Here is a 25005-nt window from a genome sequence, read left to right on the forward strand (position 1 = left end):
GGATTATATGGTATTTCTATTTTTAATTTTTTTCAGGAATCTCCATATTGTTTTCCAGAGTGGCTACACTGATTTACATTTCCACTAGCAGCCACATGGTTTCCTTTTTTCCCCACATTCTCATCAATACTGTTGCTTCTTGTATTTTTGATAATAGTCCTTCTGACAGGTATGAGGTGACATCTCATTGTGGTTTTAATAATCCTTTTCCTGATGACTTAGTGATGCTGAGCATCTTTTCATGTGTCTGTTGGCTCTCTGTATCTATTTGGAAAAATATCTATTCAGGTCCTCTGACCATTTTAATCAGATATTTGTGGGTTTTTTGATTATTTGTTTTGTTGTTGTTATTGTTATTATTGTTCTGTTCATAAATTTATCTTATTTTCTCAAGATAAATTCTTAGTAGTTTTTAATAGTGAATATAAAGATAAAATATCTTGGGGTCTTCTGGTATATGTTGCTTTCCAAAGTAGTGCTTTCATTTATAGCCCTATTAGCATTACATGCCTATACTTGCTTTATTACATCCTTCCTAACATTAGATATCTTTGTTTTTGAAATGTTATATATATGAAATATCATTTTAATTGAATTCCTTCCATTAGTGAGGTTATGGTGTTACAAAAAAAGCACTCCTATTTTCTTTCTGCAAAGGTTTTAACATTTTTCTTATTGATAGATACCTAATTTTAGATAATTTAGTAATGATTCTTAATGTTTAGGAGCCTACACTTTTGAAAGACAAGTAGAGATATAAAGTACATACATTTTTTACATATTTAGAATCCTTGAAAATACATACAGTGGATTTATTTCTGTCAGTGAGCCAGAATTCATCTGACTGGTTTAAATCCTTTCCTCTTGGGGCTTTTAAAGATTATTGGATACAATAGAAATCAATTTACCAACATGTTTTTAATACCTGCTCTTTACTTGCAATAGGATAGGTCTTAGTGGATATACAGCAAATGGAAGACCTAGAGACTGATCCGTGTAAAATATGAAGCATTGTCCTTGGCCTACTAAGTAAATGGTCTTGTGTTTAAGATGTGGGATTATAGTGTGTTGGGGAAATAACACACATTGCACACATAACATGAAGGCAAAATATTATTTATTACCTACAATGTTTTGTTACCTTCTAAGAAAGATGGGCCCAGGGGGTGTTTTCTAGTTTATTGAGTGTGGTGGTTTTAAGTGTGAAGATGCAAATTAGAGAAACTGAGGTAGGGCCAAATTGCCTTTACAAAGTAGAAAGAATTTAGAGCTCTAGGAAAACAAGGGCCTGAGGAGGAACCTGGAGCATGCTGAAGGCGGCTGGGAAGAGAAGTTTGGAACTTGACTGTAGGGTGGTGTAAAGAAGAGGTTTTTTGGATAGAGTTACTGTGTTTTTGAAATGCAATGCAGTATGTAATGGTTGTGATCTCCATCTCCTCAAACAATCTTTAGTATCATTTCTTGCATGGTAGAGATTTCAGGATGTGACAAACACTGATTGCACGTGAGGAGAATTACCAAAGGGAGAAAAGAAGTTATCAAGGGGAACTCTGTAACTTTGCTTCAAGTGAAATACAATGATTGCACAGAAGATTGAAAAGAACTATAAAGATGGTTCAAGGACTGAAAGAAGCATTGAGGTGATATCATTAGTGAAGGACCCAGGTGATCCATGGAAAGGGGTGTGGAGCGAACTATGCTCTCCATTGGCTAAACTGACATGGGGAGCCTTAGGGAGAAAACTATTTGTATCAGATTTGAACTGCACAGATGGAAAGGGAAGTTATTGATGAAGCAGAAGCAAGAAGGCAGGAAATCAAAGCAATGTTTGAGGCACACAGTACTTGGCAATGGGCAGTAAAATCAGTAAGGAACTATAAGATGGAGCATTTACTTTTCCACCTTTATCTTTTAATTGCTAAAATGCTTTTCTCTCTCCTTAATCTTTTCTGGGTCTTAGTTTCCTTAATGTTAAAGTCATATTTATAATCCCCAAATCAAATTACTGTCTGACTCGTAGGACTAAAACATAGGTTGAAAAATAAAATTGCCAGTATTCAACCATTTTTGACATCCAAAAATGGCAATTACATGTGCATTCAACCAGAATTTAAAAACTTTGTAAGCAGTGTAGCTCCAAATGAGAGTAGTCTACTATGATTTTCTAAAAGCAGACAGTATGGCTTAGTGAGGCTGTTCAAAATCTTGGCTCTATCATTGGACAAACCCAAGTTCAGGTTCAGATTCTGGATCTACCTTCTAGCAAGGTGGCCTTTGGTCATTTTAATTAACTTTTGCAAGGCTCAGGATCCTAATGAGCCAAATGAAGATAATAACAGTACCTCTGTCTCCTTGAGTTACTCTGAGGATAACTATAAAACATGAAAAAGGCTTCTTCCAGTGCCAGCATATAGAAGTATTCAATAAATATGATATATTTAATTACGAATTCTGCATTAACTTTATTTGCTGAAGTGATTGTACCTTGTTGCTTCTCTTTTCAACTTTTGATTATCTTCACCTGTTCCCTTTCATTGACACTAATATTGTTTTTAATTTGGCAAGCTCATATATGAAGTTATATATTTTCTTTGTGGCAAAAATTCCTCTAATTCCCCCATAAAGCTGAACATACACTGTTTGGGTATGTGGGTATGGAATTTACCAAATCGAGGTAAAAATATCTCCTCTTTGATACTCTCTCAACAACAGCTCCTTTACATTATTACACATTCTGAGGTTAGGCATTCCCCAGTAAGCATGACCTACATGTTATCTTTTCCATTCCTTGGGCCATTTCATTGTTGAAAAAGCTATATGTTGACATCAGCTCTGTGGTGGACCCTGGGTTCAAAGCATGTCTGTCCAACTAGAGATGATATCTCTTTCCTGAAGCCTGAATTTTGAAGATAGTAGTCAACATCTGTTATATTAAATAGGTTTCATTTCACTTGCCAAGTGTCATTGATTGGTATTGGCTGTGAGGAGCATTGTGTTGAGGAAGATTCCAAGGCCAAATCTGTACTCAGTGAAAATGTTATGATCAATTAATGATGTCTGCCATGGGTGCAACCAGGGGGTGGACAGGGGGGAAACAGTCATGTTGTTGATTCGTTGATCCTTGGTCTACAGTCTTAATCCATGTGGTTCTGGCCAAGGAAATGGATCAAGCTGTTGCCCAGGACCTTCTGGTGTCTTCTTTTTCTTTATTCTCACAAATTTTAGTGAAATTTTCCAAACACTTAAGTACAAGTGTAAAGAGTCAACAATATTCCAAGATCTCCAGAATAATCCCTCTGCCCCATCTGCAGAGTCTTTGGGAAACAGGAGGGATGAGACAGGAAGTTTGCTTTATTAGGTATTGCCAGCTGGTCTGACTTTGTGATTGTCCTAAACTAGCTCATTTTGGCTGATAAAAAAAACACTTCTTTTTTACAGGTGTAAAAACCAATTTGATTTCAAAATAGCTGTTAGTAAAACAAGATGAGAGGAGAGAATGCTCTTTTGGCAGAAGGTATTTAAATCTATTGCATATGGAGATTTTCAGAGTGCTAGACTTTTTTTGTTTCTGAAATGGAAATGGCAAAGCAATGTCAGCTCAACTAGATGATGGTTTTAGCCAGCAGACAGACAAGAAAATTGGTTACAGACCAAAGTGGTTGACCCAAAATTTCACATATGTGTATATGTATGTGTAAATGTACATGTAAATTATTTTTAAGGTTCTTACTGTAAAAGTGATAGAAAGCAGCATAGCTATTTTATAACTAATTAGAGAAATGAGAAGAACTAAATAATCAGCAGTTTCATCACTCTGACACACTAGGTCTGAGTGATGTTGTCTTCCATTGGTATTTTCCTCATGGTTTTGATGAAGATGAATGATTGGGTGCCATTTGTTTTTCATTTTATGTTTTGCCTAGGTTTAAATTGGCAATCATTCAAACTGCACTTTGGTGGATTTGTGCCTAAGAACCCACTCATTAGCCAATCAATTTGTGATTTCTTTTATGTAGACTTTTATATTATTATCCTTTTTGGACTTCCTATTTAAAGATTCATTTTGCTGGACAGAATATTGACTGACAGCATACATTTGCTGTACCCTTTTGGTATATGTGTCTTTTGTATGTGGCCTATCTTTGGGGAAATAAAGCAAAACAAAATATGAGCACTAGTTGGCAGTTTTAAAAGGAATACCCTAGCATGAGAGAACTGGAAAGTGATTTTGACAGGTCATATAATCCATTCCTGAGCCCGAAGAATCTGAGAAAGAGAGACCCCACAAATTTTCTTTACAGCCCATTTCAATGTTTGGCAACTGTTACTGTCAGGGATTTCTTCCATGTTTCAACTATATCTTTCATTTTCTCTTTTTGATCTCTCTTCTTGACCCAACATCTGGAAATATTCCTTTTTTCCTGAGTTACCTTTTCAGGAAATAATAGCATCCAAATTTCTCATAAGCTAAGGATAACAAAGTACTTTCCTCTCCCACATCAACTTGCGGGGAGGGTTGGTGATGGCTGCCTGGCAGGACAGGTTTCCCCTCCCCCCAACCCTGATCCCCACTTCTGCTCCAGCACTGTGGGAAAGTGCATGGGCACCAATTAATATCTTCCATGAGCAAGATATTAAGAATGCTCTGACGCTTTTCTGTAAGGTGAGTTTGTTCCCTAGGAATCAGAGGTGTTACAGGACATGCTAAAAAAGGAGTAAAGGCAGGGGCACCTGTGGTCAGAGCAGCCTGGAGTGATGGCCACCAGAGTCCTGAGCAAGGTGTGAGAGTTTCCTCCCTGGGAGGGTTAACACTTCAGTGGCCGGCTTCTCTGCACCTCCAGGAAGTCCTGGGGAAGTTGGGGGCCAGGGAGAGCATGGGAGGAGCCTCTATAACAAAATATTCTCACTAGCGGAGCAGTAAGGATTCATACTTAGTATCAGCCCTTACTGTGAACTCTTGACACCCACTTCAAGTTCTTGAAGCATAAAATATAAGAGTAGGATAAACCATATGCATCTCTGCCCAGTCCTTCTTTTTTGGTGAGTTTTTAAGTGAATTAGAAGCTCATGAATTTTGGAACACTGAAAAGAAATAAAATAAAATAAAATGAAAAAACAAACAAACAAACAAAAAAACAACCCACAAAACTCATCTTCTCATTGGTTTTCCTTAAGAAATATTTCAATTGACATGAGACTTAAGAAAAATCCCGTTGTCAAAGAAACTAAAGCAAATCACAGAGCAATAGATTCTATAAAATGTTATAAACTACTAAAATAAACAAAACCTGCTGAATTCATTGGTTGGATTGTGGGGGACACACACACACACACACACACACACACACACATATATATACACATACATCCCAGAGGAGTCATCATTTATCACAGTCATTCAATTAAACAAACAAACCCAAAAGAGAATTCCTCAAAGAAAATCATTTTGTGGTACCTAATGAAAAACAAAACAAAACTGGTCTCTGACTTTTTTTTTTTTTTTTTAAATAAAAGGGCTGTTGACAAAGATGACTGTGGAGTGTGTAGCACTTCTCCCCGATTTGCTGTGCGGAAGTGCGTAAGTGTGAGTGATGCGGAGGTACTTGTTTATTATAGAACACATTTCAATGCAGTAATCATAAATATTGCTAAGGTTGTGCTCTGTTGAAATATGACCTACATACTCTTGATTGTTTGTGTTACGTGATTTGTCTGACACCCATTACATTCTGGGTAATAGCAGCCATTTGTTGCTCTGCACAGCAGGCTCTTTTGACAAAAGAAAATAGGCAGTAATAAAAAAGCTATAGTCTGAATTACATTCTGCACAGCGCTGCACTGCTGAGAGTTTGTGCAAGTGTGTTAACAATGCTCTGAACTGCCTCTTGTCAGCCTTCAGCCTGTAATGGCCATCTGTCCTCACATAAATCTGTCAAAACCTGCTAAGTTCAAGAGAGAGCATGGAATATACCTTGTACTGTCAACACCGAAATGTACACATTCCCCAGAAAATCAACACACAGGAAATAATCCAGAGGTTATGGGAAGCATTAGCATTGTTGATTTAAGCTTGTGGGGTGAAATTGAGAGTCTGGCCATTAGAGGGACGAGGAGCAAAGGTAGTGGCGTGAAGGAATTGAATATTGACTGGCCTCCGAACATGGGGGACTGAGCCCTGCTGGGCGACAGGGAGAGACTCAGGTTTAGCAAGGGGTCTCTGTCCCATCAGTGGCTGTTAAAAGTTTGACACTATGTTTAAAAGAAAGAAAAAAAAGAATCAGAAGAAGAAGAAGAAGAAGAAGAAGAAGAAGAAGAAGAAGAAGAAGGAGAACCAGTGCTTCTCACAGTTTTGTTTTGCTTTTGCTTTGTTTTGCTTTGGGTCTCCACTCTATCTGGAAATAGATTTTCAGATAAGCACTGGTGGTTCCATCCTTCAGATTTCTCAGTCTTGCTTGGAGGTCTTCTCTGAATAAATTTCAGTAAACAGTAAAAAGTTTAGGGAATTATCTGAATTGTTTTCCCCTTACCCACCTATTCACTAATCCTAAAATAGCTTCAATCCATTAGGCAACTATTATTATTATTATTATTATTATTATTATTTTAACAAGGAGTGCCAACAGAAAATTACAACCCTGCTATTTTCATGTGTAGGGTGTATTTGGTTATCTCCGTGTTTCTGTAAATTTAAAGCACATGGGTAAAAACATGCACTTGCTTCAAGTTTTGAAGATTTGCCCATTTGCTAAAAGGGACCATGAAGTCCCTGATGTACCTACCAGCATCTGGTGTATTACCTAGCACAGAGTAAATGTTCAGTAAATGTCTGTTCCCATTGCTACAGGCTGCCTAAGATGTTAGGAAGGTAAAAGGCTTGGCTTTTAACTCAAAACAAACAAACAAACAAACAAACAAAAAACCCTACAGCTACAATCAGGGTGTCGCCACTCCCAAGAGCAACTTGAGAATCAGTTATTTAAGCAATAATGAGCTTAGGTACTAGGACAAGGGTTTCAAATGTTCAAGACTAAAAAGAATTTCTATATTTAAAATCCCTAGATAGCTGAGCTATTTTTAGAACTAGTCTCTCTTTAATAGTGGCCTAATTTGGTGTTTCTGAAGTTTAGGGTTTCTTTTTATACGTCTAGAATGTCAGTCAAAATACACGTACCTGAGAACAAGGCAGAGTGAGGCATGGACACGACAGGACAGAGGCTCTCCGTATGTGGTCCATGAACCACATCATTAAAAATATTTGACCAGCTTCCCAAGTTATTCTTGGGTCACTGAAATGTAAGACCCATCAATAAAGGAGAATCTAGAAAACATTTTTTAAAGATTTTATTTATTTGTTTGACAGAGAGAGAGAGCATGCACAAGCAGGGGGAGCAGTAGAGGGAGAGGAAGAAGAAGGCTCCCCACTGAGTAGGAAGCCCAGTGCAGGGCTGGATCCCAGGACCCCACCACTATGACCTGAGTCAGAGGCAGCCGCTTAACTGACTGAGCCACTTAGGTGCCTCCGGGAAAAAATAAATAAATAGGCGAGTAAGAATTTTTGCAAAAATAAGCCCAGGCAACATTTCCACTAAGAGCATATCATCTATTTGGACTGACAGGATAAAAAATATATTCAAAAAGAGATGAACAAGAATATATAGCACTATCCGATAAGTGTCTAATGAGTGATCCTGACAGTAAATTATTAGGAAAGTAAAAACTACCCTAGTTTGGGAACCATAAAAAGATTTATGAAATTGAATTTTAGAATGTTGGGTGTCGTTTCTCCATTCAAGGGCTATGCCATTTGGAATATTTGACTGTTACATTTTCAGCAAAGAGAGATTATTCATCATTATTTCTTTGAGCATCTTAGCCTGCTATGAGAAATATCTGAGAAATTGTCATTTGTTTGGGGGGGGCATTAATAGCTTTAAATTTGTCTTAATGGCAATTGAAGGTAGAATGCAGTCGAAATCAGTGTTACGACAGGGCAGTGCAAAAGGTAAAGAAAATGAGGGAAAAAGAGAGAGAGAAAGGAGAAAGACTGATTATGTAGGAATTTCTTAGATGGAGGAAAAGACCTACTTGTCAATGAAAGAGGGAACAAAAGGAGAGCAGGGACACAGATGTTTCATTCAGTAATATGTCACCTCTCGGTTATCTTCCAGCGAGGAGTGTCTGGCTGCTAACTCGAGGAAGCTTTGCTGGGACCCTCCTGTGTCCCTTCTCTTTGTGTTAGTATTCCCTGTCTTACTGAGCTTTTCTGGGATGCAGTTCCAAAGTTAAATTACTTTGCATTCTTGTAACTTTGCCCTCCTCATTTAAGGAGCATTAGCGATGCATAATAAAAATTGCCAAATATTAGTGTAAAATATTTTATTATAGAGGAAATATTAAAATTAGTTTCTTCCATCTCTTTACTGTAAAGTGGGAGAAAGAGGCAGGATCTATCTGTTCATACCAAAATTTCAAGTGGTTTTCTGTGACCTACTTGATTATGTGTGTGTGTGTCTGTGTGTGTGTACATACATACATCTATCTATATATATATCTATATATATATATTTTTTCCTTTCTCCAACAAGGCTAGATGTCTCTGTCATTTCCTTGAAATGTGCGGTTGCCTTAAGTCTAACCCCAGGCTTGTTAGCAGACGTGAAGTTCTTTTCTGCTGAATAGCCTTCACCCATTCTCCTAAATAGAAAATTCAAATATTCCCCTGTAAGCATAATGTCATTTGAACTCCAGCCTGCCCTTCTTCAAAGTTCCTTGGACTCTGGAGCCATTTCCCGATTATCCTCCCTCCGTGTAAAGGGCCATGTAGAACTTGCTCGGGGTTAAAACAGAGGAGACAACTGTAATTCAGACTCTCCCACGACGGCATCTGATGGAATTTTCCTGCTCTTCCCTCGAAAAGGACGAAAGGCACCCACTGATGGGGTTTCTCTTGTCTCCCTTTATTTTTTTTTTCTACTTTTTTAATTAGTTGGTTGCTGAAGTTTGGATAGGTTTCAATCCTTCAGCCTCATCGCCCGCTCCGATGTTGTGCTCTAAATAAAATGGTCCGCTGGCACTGCAGTATTTAGTGTTTCTGTTCATTTAGGTTTCTGTTGCAGAATCATATTTTAGACAGAATGTATTAGTTATGCTTACAAGAAAGTATTATACCTACATTAGCCATGGTTTACTAAGTTAATGAACTGTGGAGACAAAGAATCATTGCCGTCAAGCTGCAGAGTCGTCTGGTTCCCTGCCTTGGTCTGTCGTGTTTTTCTGAACTTACTTTAAGCTTGTCTCCGTCACTCTGACCCTGCCCCACATTTGTGGTCATCCCGTTTTTGTTTTTTTTTTTAAGTTGTCTAGTTCTTGGGCTTCTTGATTGCAGACCAATTTCTGATCCACTCGTACACTCCACAGCTTTCTTTGAGGACGAATGCTACCAAAGCTACTCTGTGATTCCCCAGGGCCACCCAGTTAATTCTCCACAAGGCAGACAGACAATGCCCTTGGAAATGTGAGCTTTGGTAATGCCTGGTGCGTGGAGGCCTGTAGGGAGGCGTTAATGTTTTCTCGGAAGCAAGATCTGTTAGCATGGGCGTTTAAAATACAGAACATCACGGATTTCACTGATGCCTGGCCATAGTGAGATCTGTCTTTTCTTGGTGCCAGAGGCTGAGGGGGAGAGAGGCCCGTTTTTAGGTCTTGACATGATCTCGTTTTCTTCTTTGTCACCATTGTCTGAAATCCCCCAGAAGTGAGGGCAACATATCCTGCAATTTAACAGCATTATCTCCATCTCTTGTCTCTCTCCCCACCCCCTATCCCTCCTTGTTGTTTTTGTTGTGTTTTCCCCTTTTTACCTTCAGGCCTAACTCCACCCACAACTCCTCCTCATAAAGCCAACCAAGATAATCCTTTCAGGACTTCTCCAAAGCTGAAGTCCTCCTGCAAGACGGTGGTACCTCCGCCCTCAAAGAAGCCTCGGAACAGTGAGCCTTCTGGCGCCCAAGGCAATAACTCCACCAAGAAAGGGCCGGAGCAGTCTGAGTTGTACGCGCAGCTCAGCAAGACCTCCGTGCTCACCAGTGGACACGAGGAAAGGAAGGCCAAGCGGCCCAGTCTACGGCTGTTTGGTGACCATGACTATTGTCAGTCAATTAATTCCAAAACGGAAATACTCATTAATATATCAAAGGAGCTCCAAGACTCTAGACCTCTAGGATATAAAGATGCCTCCTCCGACTGGCAGGGGCAGGTCTGTTCTTCCACGGATTCAGACCAGGGCTTCCTGACAGAGACTTCGGAGGCGGGCAAGCAGGTCTCTCCTTGCAGCACCAGAAAACAGCTCCAAGACCAGGAAATCCGAGCCGAGCTGAACAAGCACTTCGGTCATCCCAGTCAAGCTGTTTTTGACGACGAAGCAGACAAGACCAGTGAACTGAGGGACAGTGATTTCAGTAATGAACAATTCTCCAAACTACCTATGTTTATAAATTCAGGACTAGCCATGGATGGCCTGTTTGATGACAGCGAAGATGAAAGTGAGAAACTGAACTACCCTTGGGACGGCGCGCAGCCCTATTCATTGTTCGATGTGTCGCCTTCTTGCTCTTCTTTTAACTCTCCGTGTAGAGATTCCGTGTCACCACCCAAATCCTTATTTGCTCAAAGACCCCAAAGGATGCGCTCTCGTTCAAGGTCCTTTTCTCGACACAGGTCGTGCTCCCGATCACCATATTCCAGGTCAAGATCAAGGTCCCCAGGCAGTAGATCCTCTTCAAGGTAAACCTTGCCAACGCCCACCCAAAGCGTGAGGTCCACAAAAAGCTTTCAAAACCCACAGACAGCCCAGGCCCCTCTCGCCAGGCGATTCCCAACACCTCCGGAGCTAACCAGGTTGTTGTTACACAGATATGCCTCCTCATCTTCTCTGAAATCTGTCAGCCTTGAGCACAGGGCCTGGAGCTAGTCGCATCACAGAGAGCAATTTGTAAGAAACTTGCTCATCTAACTTTTTCCATTACCCGGAGAGCTGCCCTGTGCCAGGATAGTTGAGATCCACGCGAGATAAAGCTGACAGTGTACCAGACTGGTGCTCAGCATTAACATCAGTAAGAGAGCCTGGGAGAGAATACATCACTTCCAGACCTCTAAGCTGACCAAATGATCACAAACTGTCACCAGGAAATCTCACCAGTAGCTAGGAAGAAAAAGAGCCACTTTATGTCCTACGGTATTTCCAGGGCATGCTCAGCTGGGCTGATAAAGCAGGGTTAAGGGGCAGTTGCAAATGCCCTTTCTGTTTCTCCTCTTGCTCACAGATCTTGCTACTACTATGAGTCGAGCCACTGCAGGCACCGCGCACACCGAAATTCTCCTCTGTGCGCAAGATCACGTTCCAGGTCGCCCTACAGCCGTAGGCCCAGGTAAGGACCGGGTCATTTACCTTCCATTCCTCCTGTTCCCCCTCCTCTAGATGACACGAGCTAGCTCACTCCCTGCCCCCTCCCCAGTTCCTGATTCATTGTGTCTGTGTAAACGGAGGCGGTTGACTTAATGATGAAGTTGTGTTTCTCAGGTATGACAGCTACGAGGAATATCAGCACGAAAGGCTGAAGAGGGAAGAATACCGCAAAGAGTATGAGAAGCGGGAATCTGAGAGGGCCAAACAAAGGGAGAGGCAGAGGCAGAAGGCAATTGTAAGCAGCTTGGAGCTCACTTTTGCTTTAAAGGAGGGTTTCTTTTCCTTCCTTTCTTCTTTCTCTCTTTTTTTCTCTTTCGCTCTCTCTCTTTTTTTCTCGCTCCCTCCCTCCCTCCCCCTTTTTTCTTTTCTTTCGTTTTCTCTTCTTTTCTTTCTTCCTTTGTTATAGATTAGAAAATCAACTAAAGCTAAGGCTTTGCTAGAATATGCAATATTCCACAGCCTTTTGATTTTAAAACATCAGAGGGTTCCCAAGCTCTCCTGACATAGATGATGGGGAAGCAAAATGTTAAATGAGTGTATGTTCTTATTCATACTTCATATTTCTCATTCATCTGGAAACCCATGACTGTTTTCCAAAATGGAGGGAGCAGGGACTGCATTTTTGTCAGAGCAGGAAATGAGGCCATATCCGTGTTTGGTTTCAGTTTTTGTCTCTTGGGCAGATGTTGGAATTGGATTGTCCATGAAGGGACTGGGTTCAAGCTGGATTTGAAAGAGGCAGGAGAGGAGGAGGGGCTAAAAAGTCATCGTTTTGGACTTGTGCTGGGTCAGCATCTCACTGAGTAGTTGATACAGCCGCATTTCTCATGAACTGCTTTGCAATAACCCCTTCCACATTTTGGGACTACTTAACGGCAGGGTACCGTGTTTCCTTGACATACAGACATTACTGGTTCTTTAGTCTAAAGCTCCAGGTTAGACCGAACTTGTTTGTTCTCCGCAGGTCAGTAGTTTTTCAGCACCCGCTCGTAAACGGGTAGTCTTTACCCCACCTCCCTCCTATTGCTTATCAGCCTAGAACTCCCACGGCAGAAACCCATCACTCCACTTGTCAGTCTTGTCCATGGCAGACATTCCTAATCAATTGTGGAACTCTTCCCACTGAGCCCTTAGGGAAGCTTTCGGTCTCTCCCACCTTAGTGCTTCAGGGAGCCCTGAGTAATCAATCAGAAGTGGCACCATTTTGTTCACTTCAGCTGCCTATCTCTGATAGCTCCTGAGAGTCATTTCAGTTAGATCAGCTTCTCACCTATCTTGCATAGAAAGTAACCAACATTTAGGGAAATAACTGCTCACTGTAAGGGTTAGATTTATATAGGGCCTCTAAGAAAACCTCCTACCATCCACAAAATCTTGAAAAACCTACATAAAAGAACTGACTAATGGAGTCAAAATCAAGCAGTAGCTGACCGTTATCAACCAGAGGGAAAAGGTGAACTGAGAGGCTTGTTGGTTGCAGGTTCTCAAGGAGAAGAAGGGAGAAGTGATTGAATACTTAGGCTAAAGGTCTAGGGTGTTTGTTGTCCTTTAATGTTGAATCTACCTAAGGCTGAATCAAAAGTCCTGTGCAAATTACAATACTTTTGCTCATTTTTCTCAACTTTCAAATGAGCTGTGATATTAAGGGCTGCCACAGTGTCATTAGTTAACACTTAAGAAGACTAATGAAAATTAAAAATTCAATTTTTCTAATTTTGCTATAGTTAATTAATAGCCTGTTCAATAATTATAATAACTCACATTTATATAATGCCATATAGTTTACAAAGCCTTTTAATATGGCACATTTGAGTTAATCTTTACAAAAAAGAATCATGTTGAGCAAGCATGTAGGAAAATAGTTATTTCAGTGTTTGCACATTCATATTTTATAAAATCCTTCATGTTTCTTCCCCAAAGTATCACATTGAAGAGAGAGATTAATAGTTTCATCATGTATTAGCTCATTTGGGCAAAATACACCACTATATCCAAAGTTGTGGATAAATATAGCTATACGGCATGTGCTTCTTTTCTTTCTTCCAAAGAGAAGTCAGTGCCAGATAATCAACAAAAGTGCATAAAAGGAGGGAGGGGTCTTTTCATTAGTTGGATCTTTCCAAAACATCAGATAATGTGATTGGTCTACATTCCATAATTGATAGCTTCATCAAATGCAACCTTGATGTCACTATTATAGTACAAATGTCAAGTTGGCTTAAATTAAGTTACTAAAAATTAAGCATTTGTCAGAATTTTCACTTTGAGGTTTTTTTTTTTTTTTTTTTTTTTTTTTTTTTTTGAAAAGAAGATTAAAATAACAACACCACCCCCAGAAGTAGGACATAGAGATTATTTACTTTACCAACACAGTGGACTATAGTTAATAATAGCTTAATGTAAAGATTTGGGATTTACTCTTAAACTAATCCCCTCTTGGACAATGATATGCTATTTCTGCTTAACATGAGTGAAAACTCATGATCCTTTATGTGACAAACATTTGCTAGGTACTTGGGACATAAAATTAGGTAGGACCTGGTCCACATATCCAGAGAGGTTCAAGGTCCTCTCGTGGTAAATGGGGGAACACCTAGACCTGAGAGTGACAGAGAGCATCTGTAGAGAGGGTGAGATTATTCTGAAATCGAAAGAGAAGGAGGGGAAAGTTTCTCTACACCTGTGCTGTGCAATATGGTGGCTGCTGGGCACACAACAAATGAAGCTAGTTGTGAATTAAGATGCACTAATAAACGTGATTGGATTTCGAAGACAGTTCAAAAGAAAAGTATAAAATTCCTCGTTAATACTTTTTATATCAATGATGTTGAAACAATAGTATTTTGGATATATGGAGCTAAATAAAATACAATATTAAAATTAAATTTTCTGTTTCTTTTTACTTTTTAAAATGTGCCCCTTAGAGAATTTAAAATTGTATATACTGCATTATATTTTTATTGAACGTTGCTATTCTCGGCAGAAGCTAGAGCTCACACTAAGTCCCTGGTCAAGAGCAAGGTATATTGGGAAACTTCTAGTCATTTAACCAGAATACTGGGGACAGGAGCAATAGGAAATGAGTCTTAGGGATCTGGATTTCATGACCGTATGGAAGCCAGATCCTTAAAGTGACTTACAAGTCATGATAAAATTGTAAAGTCTATCTTAAAGGCATAGTGGAATTACTGAGTTTACCCATGGAAAGATTTTCTGATCAGTTTCCTTCCTCAAGATGATCTGCTTTCTTATGCCACAGTGCATTTGCAAAATGCATGTTTATGGACTTGGGTGCAGAGATACATGCAATGGGTTTTGACTCATTTGATTGGTTTAGCTTGAGATGTCATTCACAAAACAGCTAAAGGAAATAGGACAGTCTGCCCAAGCTGGTTGGGTAGGTGATTTCCCTTCATATTTTTGAGACACCCTTGAATTACTGAACAAGTAGCAAATTATGTTTGGTATATCTATGGTATGGTCATGGTTGTCTATTAATTCAGATCAGTCAGATAATGAGAGGACAAGCAAAGGAGAAGCTCAAACAGGAAATAAAAAACAGTGTTAAAATCATCTAATAATTGATATTTAATAAAATTCGTCTTTGCTACCTTTGTCTTGTAGTATATATTTCTGTCATTTTGTGTTCCATGGAGCATGGAGATGATTTAGGAAGTCTTTATACTTTTTCATTGCTTATGCATCTAAAAGTCTTTATCCAGACCACCCTGACTGCAGCAAATCTGAGAGTTAAGAAAAGGCTGATAATTCGTAGTTACTGACATAGAATCCTACATTGTGGTTGACCATCGCCATTGTTTTAGTTGCTCCTTTCCTCCGTTTTCCACCAAAATCTTTTCTCAAGAACCACTTCACCCTCTACCTTCCTTAGCCTCCTAGGCTTACAGTCATTCAGGCTAATCAGAACTCTGCAAGCTAGAGTTTGGTACTTAATGTCTAAACTGTCACTGCTCTCATTTCTTGTGAAGTTCTAAGTCCAGCTCCATTTGCAGTCAGTACAATTTCCTGCCAGAAAACATGATAATGGGATGTTAATTTAAAGGGCAAATCTACACATGAGGATATGGCTCAGTGCTCGAAACCCAAACCAAGTGTGCCTGGGCAATGACAGTACCACTTCATTTCTCTCTTCCCTTTGTCAGTCTGCAGCCCAGGAGCCAGGAACAGTGCTTCATCATGGATAATTATCAGCTCCTTCCAAATGAAAAAAAAAGAAAAGTAATTTTTCATAGTTGTTATTTTTGGAGAAAATAGTTCTCTATCCAAACCTCTTTCAAGAGATACTTCCTGTGGATTAGAATATATGTTCTATAATTAATTGAAGCTCATTATTTTGAAATTATCAATTTTATTGGGAGTTGTCCCAAAGTTTCTGTCTTTTCAGTGTTTCCTTGCACTTAGCCCTAGTAGACTAGCCTGGATTTATTCACACTGATCCAACCTTGGACTCTAAGGAAGAGTATTCTTGGGTTGTACTTAAAGGCAAGTACCTTTGGAAAACTGATGCTGTCATTTTGTTTCTCCCCTAATAGTGCCCTCTAGTATTAGACACTTAATGAATGCCTACAGAATTAGATAGTATAATCAGTACTAAGAGAAAGAGAGAACCCCCCCCCTTTTTTTTTTACATTTTGTCAAGGTTTTGGTTTTCCTTTCTGTCCATATGTGCCTTTTCACAACAATCTCCCCCTCTCACTTTATCTTTTAGATGGAGGACCTCACCATACCATTCAGCCTTAAATGACATAGATTTTCTCCATTCATCTCACATATAGTATTTGGGATTTCTTTGGAATTTCTGAGGAAGTTGGGTCGGTAGCTAATCTGGAAATGAATATAAATCTTTCATGGCTGAAGTTGACATGCAGTTTCCTTAGTATATGAGAAAGAATTTTTACATTTTCCTGAGTTGGAAATGTTGAATAAAAGTTCTGAGAACCAAAATCTAAATTAGGAGGCTGTTCCTTGTTGTTGCCTAGCATTGCAGAGCATTTTAGTGAGATCACCCTTACAGAAACATCAAGCACACTACTTGGCATATATTAGAATCAATAAATGTTAATCTCCCTATGAAATTCCCTTTCTCTTAGTCAAATCCCTTTTACCAAGACTAGCTTATTAGTTGATGAGAAACAGCCATTGTATGTTTTCCCCAGCTAACTGGGAGGCTCTGCTCTCTTTTCGATAAAGATTTTGATAATGCAAAGGCAGTTAATTTCAGTTCATATTTTTCTTTATTTATCTCTCTGTATTTTGATGTAATGCTGATTTACTATACCTGTTAATGCAATATAAATCTTCAATTTTGTTATCCACCCCATCAGCAAACTAGCTTTTGTGAAAATTGAAGCTAAAGGATATTTGATGAATGTTCTATCCTCCTCAATAGTGAAAACTGGTCTGAAAATCATTTTTCAAGGAGCTTTTTCCAAAGGTTTAGAGTTCCTCCAAGCCTTTAAGAAGTTGAAAATGTTATTAAGCATTTTGATTTCTTTTCCTTTCATCTCCTGTTTAGAAATTAATGTCTTGAAAAATTGGCTGCAAATGTTAAGGTTTTTTAAAAGATATGGAATCTATTCATCTGTCTAATAAAACCGCAACATGTTAAAAATAATCGGTTCTTTGCTAGACATTTTGGCCAATCTTTGAGAGATTTTTGTCTTTGCTTTTAGACCTTCAGATGCCTTTTAGTTTCATTTTTAGCACTAGGAAAACCAAGCACTCTAATCATTTTCTAAAATGAGAATTTCAGCGTGTATTCAATCTCTGATCTTTGTAAGGAAGCAAGACGTGGTTTCATTCCCGTGTTTCATAAAAGGAGATGATAGACAAATAGGTAGTTTATGTGATTGTGCACCAGCCCTTGGGGTTTCTGTTTTTCCCATCGAGATTGTGTCTTCTTTTTACTGCAGAATGTATCAGTATCCGAAAAGGTCCTCTGGTTTATCTTCTTTGTAGGATCATTGTTGCATACAGTTTTGTATAAAGAAGCAATTCAGAGACTGTCCCAATATGTCTGCATATGGACGTGCATATGGTCGATTTTAGCTTTAACTTCAAATTTCCTTGAATACGTAGGCTGTGTGTATTCCCATAATGGTAGTTGAGCAATTTCTTTGTGATGGTTCAATTTCTTTCTCTCTTTTCTGCATTCCCCCCTCCTTTTTCTTTATACAGTAGTAACCTTCCTAAAAAGGCCCATTAAAAAAAAAAAAAAAAGGTAAAAAACCATAAAACTCCTGCAAGCAGGCGCCAGAAAGTTTAGATAATGTCCCATCCCATTTCGCGGTTTGGTTAGAGCTGGCTGCATAAATAGAATGGAATGTGGTGTGAGGACTCCCTTACAACACTGTAGAATACTGCCCCAGGATGAGCTCACCATCCCTTTATACTTAATGATCTCCAGGATGTGCTGGGTGCTCTGGAACAATGCAATTCCAGCCTTTAGTTGAGAAGACATACAATCCACATGGAAGTGGACCAGGCAGTCAACTCTGTTGGCTTTACGTCACCAGGTCAATTATTTAGGCCTGCTGCCTGTTGTCAGAGGAATTGTGTTTTACCGAGTGTCTCCGTGGAGCCCCATCTCTGATTTTCAGAAGGTGTTTCAAGAGTGAGAGCTCTGCAAACATGTAGTTACTCCATTCTTCTTCCACTTAAACTTATAAAACAAATCACAGAAATCTTTGTAAATTCAGTCAGCTGAGCTACCTGGACAGGATTTTCCCTGTGATTAAGCAGCAGAGCTGGCTTTCATTCTCCATTGTCTTAGAGAGTCTCGGAGAGTAAGGATTACATGTAGGCATAAGGGCGAGAATTAAAGATGATCAGTTGATTGGTGATTGATCAAGTTTTCAACAAATATTCATTGAGACTCTGGTATGTTTCAAGTACCGTTAAAATACAGTAGTCGAGAGGACAGATGTGCTTTTTGCTTTTAGGAATCTTTCACTGTAGAGGGAGAGATGGACATAAACAATGAATTAACTATCAACTATTTAATTACAATTGGGCAGAGAACTATAATGGAGAAATTATGTATTGTAAGAACAACTAATAGAAGCCTGACCTCATCTCAAGTCTCAGAAGGAAATGATTTTTGTGTTCAATGTAATTTTAGGCAGTACATGTATGTTGGTGAAGAAGGAGAGGCAGTGTGGGGAGGATTTTACAAGGAGCAAGGGGAAAGCTGGCGTGAAGGCCTTGGAAAAGAAAAGGAGCTCAGTATATACGAGGGACCGGTAGGAGCTCAATGTGACTGGAAAATAAAGGAAAGAATGGGAAGTAAGAGGAGAACATGATGAAGACAGGTCCAGACCATACAGGGCCTGATGAGTCCTGTTAATGATTAAGGAATTTCCTTAAAGTTATATGAGGCCACTGATATGTTTTAGATAGTAATTGACATGATAAGATTCCTATTTCCTTAGTTAAGGTTATTAAGATTGAAGTGAAGGAATAGATTATAGAAGGGAAAATATAGACAGAGGATCCAAGTTGAGAGGCTGCTATGCTTGTCCAGAAAGAGAGGCTGGCAGCTTGGTTTAGGGGCGATGTAAGAGAAAAAGATATGTAGGAGGTAAAATTCAACAGGCCTTGATAAGTGATTGGATGTCTAGAGGGGACTAAGGGAAGAATGGAGGAGGCACTCAGGTTTTTGTCCTGAATACCTGACTGGATGGTGCTCATTTCACTGACACAAGAACATTGGAGAAAGACCCATGGGGGAGAGAGAGGACTGGAGAGCTGGGTTTGGGGAATGTTGGTCTAGTTTGAAGTGCTCAGAGGATATCCAGATTGAGATGTCAAGTAAACAGTTGGCAATTGGAGTCTGAAGCTCAGAAGAACTTCTCTGATGAAAACAGAAATAGGAGCATTGTGTACAGTAAGAGAAGATGAGGCGTGATGATCAGATCACCTAGGAGAGTATAAAATAGAGTAAAAAGCTCTATTAATTGCTTAGTTATACTTCACAAGTGCTTACTGAATTCTCTTTGCCAAGCCCTTTGCTAAACATTGGATATAAGAAAAGGAAAGACTTATGGGAAATAACATAGAGCATCTCTTTGCCTTAAGCCTAAATTACTCTTTACATCACCCACATCAGGATACTCTCAGTACATCCAGAGAAAACTCTTGGGTAAATCGATGCCTCAGTTCTGTGTTTCCTAGTCTCTGCTCCCACCTCCTGAAACCTCTGCAACCCTAAGCTCACTTCATTCTTGTTTGTTCTTAGTAGGTGTAGAGATGAGTTGGTAAGCGTATGCCTTATATTAAATCCTTGTGTTCTTGAAAAACCTTCCCTTGGTTTTGAGAGACATTATCTCCTTTGGCCTTGTCTTCTTAGAACAACCGATAGAGGACTGCTTCTTGTTACTAAGAAAGGTTTTTTACTGTTTTGTGAAAATGAGTCCCCCCTTGGGCTATAAGATATTATTTCCATATTTTGTAGGTTATAAATTGCTGATGACTTTCAGCTTATGATGATATTGACTCCATTTGTGAAAATTAGGCCACACCCTTCTAGTCTGTTCCTAAAATAAGATTCACTGGCAAAGTGAAATTTATAGCCTCTTTTATAGCTTTGATTCTTCAGAGACCCGTGGCTTAAAATAGCCTACATTTTAAGACTGTATTTTTCAAATTATTGTCTTTGGACCACCTGCATTGGAATCACTAGGGTGTGCTTATTAAAAATGAAGATCATTGAATTGTCTTTTCTAATTTTTTTTTAAAACTGCCAGGATAAACCCCAATAATTTGCATTTTTTAAAGATTTTTATTTATTTATTTGACAGACAGAGATCACAAGTAGGCAGAGAGGCAGGCAGAGACAGAGAGAAGGGAAAGCAGGTTCCTTGCTGAGTAGAGAGCCCGATGTGGGGCTCAATCCCAAGACCCTGGGATCATGACCTGAGCTGAAGGCAGAAGCTTTAACCCACTGAGCCACCCAGGCGCCCCTAATAATTTGCATTTTTAATAAGGACTTCAGGTAATTTTTATTTATACTAGAGTTTAGAATTGTTGTTTTGAGGGATGTCAAATTTTGTACATCTCACTATGAGAATCCTGAGTAAAATGAGAAGTTAAGCGTTTTGTGAGAAGGGTGAGTTTTCTTACCAATTTGGAAGATTAAGAATCAAGTCACAAGGGTTACAGTACTTAACAGGGATCCTTCAGCTGTCCAGTGATAAACAGATTGCATTTCCCCTATTTCTTTTGGAATATATCAAAGCTCAGGAGAGAAAAGTGCAGAGCTGGGGAGCAAAAGCAGAAGAGAGTGAGCATCAGAGTAGGGCACATGGAAGGAAGAGTGAATGCAGAACACGGAGAAATGGATGCTAAAACATGGGTCATGTGTCATCTTTTCATTCAGTTTTAGTGGATGTTTTGCTTTTACCAGCACGCTTGTTGGGTTCTCGGTATGCATGATTGGATGTCCATTTAGGTATGTTGGTAGAGGTGCACCTTCCTTCCTATCTCCAGAATTGGCAAAAGTCTCTCTTTACTCCCACCCCCTCCCCAGGAAGAACGCCGTGTGATTTATGTGGGTAAAATCAGACCTGACACGACACGGACGGAACTGAGGGACCGTTTTGAAGTTTTTGGTGAAATTGAGGAGTGCACAGTAAATCTGAGGGATGATGGGTAAGAATCTTCAAGATTATTTCTTGTTTAGAAACTGACATATGTAAAAAATTATAGCCATAAGATTGCTAGGATGGGAATGCTTTGACAGATGACATGTTGAGTTCAGAACCTTATTTATTTTCTTTTATCCCTATTTATTAATCTTTCTAGTTGAGATTTCCTGTCCCAGAAATAAGTATTTAGCTGCTTGACAGGACAATCACACTGATAAATGGATGCAGTGGTTCAGACATTGGCACCGGCGAAGTCTTCCAAAGTAGGAAGGGTTACAGGCATATATGTTAATGCTTTCTCACAAGCTTTGAACCTCTCCTCTTTGTCCATTGCAGAGACAGCTATGGTTTCATTACCTACCGTTATACCTGTGATGCTTTTGCTGCTCTTGAAAATGGATACACTTTGCGCAGGTCGAATGAAACTGACTTCGAGCTGTACTTTTGTGGACGCAAGCAATTTTTCAAGTCTAACTATGCAGACCTAGGTATGGATTTTATTGTATGTGGAATGAGGAATCCATAATGGAGGGCTCAAAATGGAAGCAGATGTAAACCGTGGGCATATAGGGTTGGCCCATCACTTTATTTTGCTGGAGGGAATGTTTGAATACAGATTTTATCTTATTTTTAATTTTTTAAAAGTATAAGACAGTTTCAGAAGCAAAGGGCTTAGGTTTTGGCAGCAAAAAACAGAAGTAAATTCTTTGTACTGTCTTCCCAAATGCTGAAAGTCTGCACTGTGTGTGTGTGTGTGTGTGTGTGTGTGTGTGTCTTTGCATAGGTTTGCAATGTGCTGTTGCTTTCTGTGCCTGCCCTGAATCCTTCTGTATAAACCTTAGCATTAGCATAATTGTCTTATGGAACAGAATATGCAAAAGGATATTCTGGTTCTTTTTTCCTTATTATCCTACAAACTCTTAAAAATGTTAAGATGTTTCCTACAAATTATACCTTGAGAGAAGAAAATATAATTTTATACGCTAAATCACATTATACTTTCTTAAAAAAAAAAAAAAGGAGAAAAAAACCCCACTATTTTTTTCCAGTGTTTTCATATGCTAGGCACCGTGCCAGAGGCTCTGCAAACATTCTTTTAAATTTAATTACCAGAACGATCCTGGGAAGTGGTTGTTATTATTATTATCTTCCTTTTATAGATAAGGAAACCAAAGCATTTGTAAGTATTCCTTTTTCCTGTTCTAAAACTTATACAGATTCAAGGGGTAAAATTCTGAAAATATAAAAAGTATGAGGAAAAATAGTAATATCACCCATCAGCCCATCACCTAGAGATCTGCTGTGTGATTTACAGTCCAGTGTTTTGTCTCAAGATGTCTAATTTCTTCTGGTTGAGGTCACATAATTTAGATCTGTCAATTCTTAAATTTAGCTCTTCTCAATTCATATTATGTAAGTCCATTTTCTACCATATTTGTGGGATTGAAAATAGTTTATTAACTTTTTTAATGGTTGCACAGTATTATGTTAGGTGAATACCATTACATTTAATCATTCCATTATAGCTAAACATTTATTCAATTTTCAATTTTTTGGCATTATAAATAATGCCAAAATGGACATCTTAATTTTCTTCCCAATTTTAATTTGGTCCCTTTGCATTGCATTCCATTCCCTATTTAATGCACATATTCTAAGCCTTTAAATCCTTTGATGAAGAAATGAAGGAAGAGAAATGGCAAATGTCTTGTGCACCTGATGTAATTAATTTAAATCAATTTATAATAATCACATAAAATTAACATATAAATCTATTCCTCAGCATTACTATATATCTGTCTGCACTTGCTTTGGCTTGTATAAGGAAAGAAATGAATACCAAATACAGGGATTTTTTTTCTCCCCTCCACCAAAGTGATATCTTCCTAAAGTAATTGATATAGGTGGTGTGCATTGTTCAGGGGGAATATGCTATAATTCACTTCACAAGCTAAATAGATAGTATGAAGCAGGGGGGAGGCAGCTGACTGTCAGAGAGATAGAGGCCTAGGGATGAAAATATAAAAGGTGGCAAGTCATTTGTTCAAATGTTAGCTGATAAAAACAGTCAAGACGGATTGAAGTCTTAAGTTGATTTGACTTATTTTCTTCAGTGATGAAGGCCAGGGTGTTTCCAGTCTTTCAAAATATCTAGAGTTTAAAATAAGCTACCTAGAGGGGCCTTCAAATCACGATTCATCACTGGGAGAAGGAGGATTGGATGGTATTTCCAAATTGAACCGGAGCCTCCCTGAAATATTTCTGAGAAGAATGCTTCCCCTCTTGTTATCTTTCTGCCTCGCCAGCAGCAATAGAAACTTCGCTGTTGCTAAGCCGGTTCTGTATTTTCTGAAAAGTATGTTTGATGTGTATTGTACTAGCATGGGTTTTTCCAATTCCCTCAAGCCCTACAATTTCACGAAGGGTAGTCGATCTGAGCATAGGCAAGGTGTAGTGGAAAGAGCCCTGGCTTTGGAATCTTACAGACCTGGTTTTGAAACCTGACTTAGCTTCTGACCTTCAGCAAACAATTAAGCTCTCTCTGACTCTGGTTCTTCATTTGTAAACTACCTCATAATGTTGTCACAAAGATTCAATAAATGTTTGTGATGTGGTTGGCACAGTATCTAGCATAAAGTGGGGGCTCGATAAATAGTAACTATGATTATAATTTTCAAAAATGATGGCAAAGATAAATTAGAAATGTCAAGTTATTTTGAAATGAAAGGATCAACATCAGGGGCCAGATCTGGAACTGAACAACGTACATTCATGTGTGTCCTGTGTTTGTTCCCTGAAGAGTTCAAGTTAAATGCTTCAGGGGTTGACCAGTGAATTCGGTGAACATGAGATTTTACTGGACATTCAGAGGGATTGGGAGCTCACATGTATGTGTATTGAGAGTTAGTAAAAATGATGTGATATTGATTAATTTTACCAAGAGTAAAGTGAACTATCATTTTAGCTAGATTGATTTAATTGATCTTTTTTATGTTTTGCTCCCCAAATTAAGTGAGCTTACACATCCTTCTACCATCGGGGCCACCCAGTGACTACCACAATGCTATTAGTTCAAAATGTGATGATTCCAAGTTAATATTATGGTCAGTTTTATAAGTGAGACTCAGGGTTAAAGGGACAATCAAGGTTACCTAAGTAAAGCCAGGATGTGAGCCTGGTTTTTATGAATCTGTAATCTGTGAATCTTTCTGTTTACTGTCCTATAAACAGATGGAGCTTTCTCAAAGACCTCAATGGAAAATCTTAAAGATGAAAGATAGAAATTAAAATAGGACTATAGGACCAGAAGAGAAAGATAGGATCAGTATTAAGAATATGATCATGTATTCATCAGGAATTAGTTATGGTGCAGAACTTATATTAAACATATAAGAAAAGTGAAATAAGTAACATTCATCACAAAGTCTTTACTAACTCAAAATACGTATTACATTATCAGTATCTCAATATATATATAACTTTATATATACCCTTGGCATTCATTGGTAAATAATCCAAAGTTCCCAACACAAAGGTTTTTCAACCAGTTTTTAAAATGTTGGTGTTCAAGATTACTACATTCATTCAACAAATTCTAATCTTAGTACCTGATTTGTGCCAAGAGTTCTATAGGTGGTAAGAATACAGTTGTATCGTGATGTGTTTTTATTTATATGGCATCATTATTTATAATAATTTATTTTAAAAAATAATTAGAGTGGCTTTTGGCTTTTTCCTGTCAAAATTCTATTATATCTTACTTACATTGCAATATCCTTTGGTGGCATAGATGTTGTTGTCTCAGGAACTGAATGTAAGCATGTATTCATACAACAGAAAAGATTTGTGTATATCTACTATGTGACATAATCCCCC

The 25005-nt window shown here is 38.6% G+C and overlaps 1 protein-coding gene across 6 annotated transcripts in view; it reads left to right on the forward strand.

The window, feature by feature from the left end:
* The window catches only part of PPARGC1A (PPARG coactivator 1 alpha), a 656258-nt gene that overhangs the window by 624920 nt on the left and 6333 nt on the right, over nt 1–25005 (forward strand). For all 6 annotated transcript variants that reach the window (XM_059164602.1, XM_059164570.1, XM_059164586.1 and 3 more), the window contains 5 exons: nt 9867–10782; nt 11322–11426; nt 11579–11699; nt 21012–21133; nt 21466–21617. In XM_059164602.1, coding sequence (XP_059020585.1) covers nt 9867–10782; nt 11322–11426; nt 11579–11699; nt 21012–21133; nt 21466–21617 — 1416 coding nt within the window. The remainder of the gene's footprint in view (nt 1–9866; nt 10783–11321; nt 11427–11578; nt 11700–21011; nt 21134–21465; nt 21618–25005) is intronic.

This window comes from Mustela lutreola, chromosome 1, assembly GCF_030435805.1.
Source record: "Mustela lutreola isolate mMusLut2 chromosome 1, mMusLut2.pri, whole genome shotgun sequence".
Classification (NCBI taxonomy): Eukaryota; Metazoa; Chordata; class Mammalia; order Carnivora; family Mustelidae; genus Mustela; species Mustela lutreola.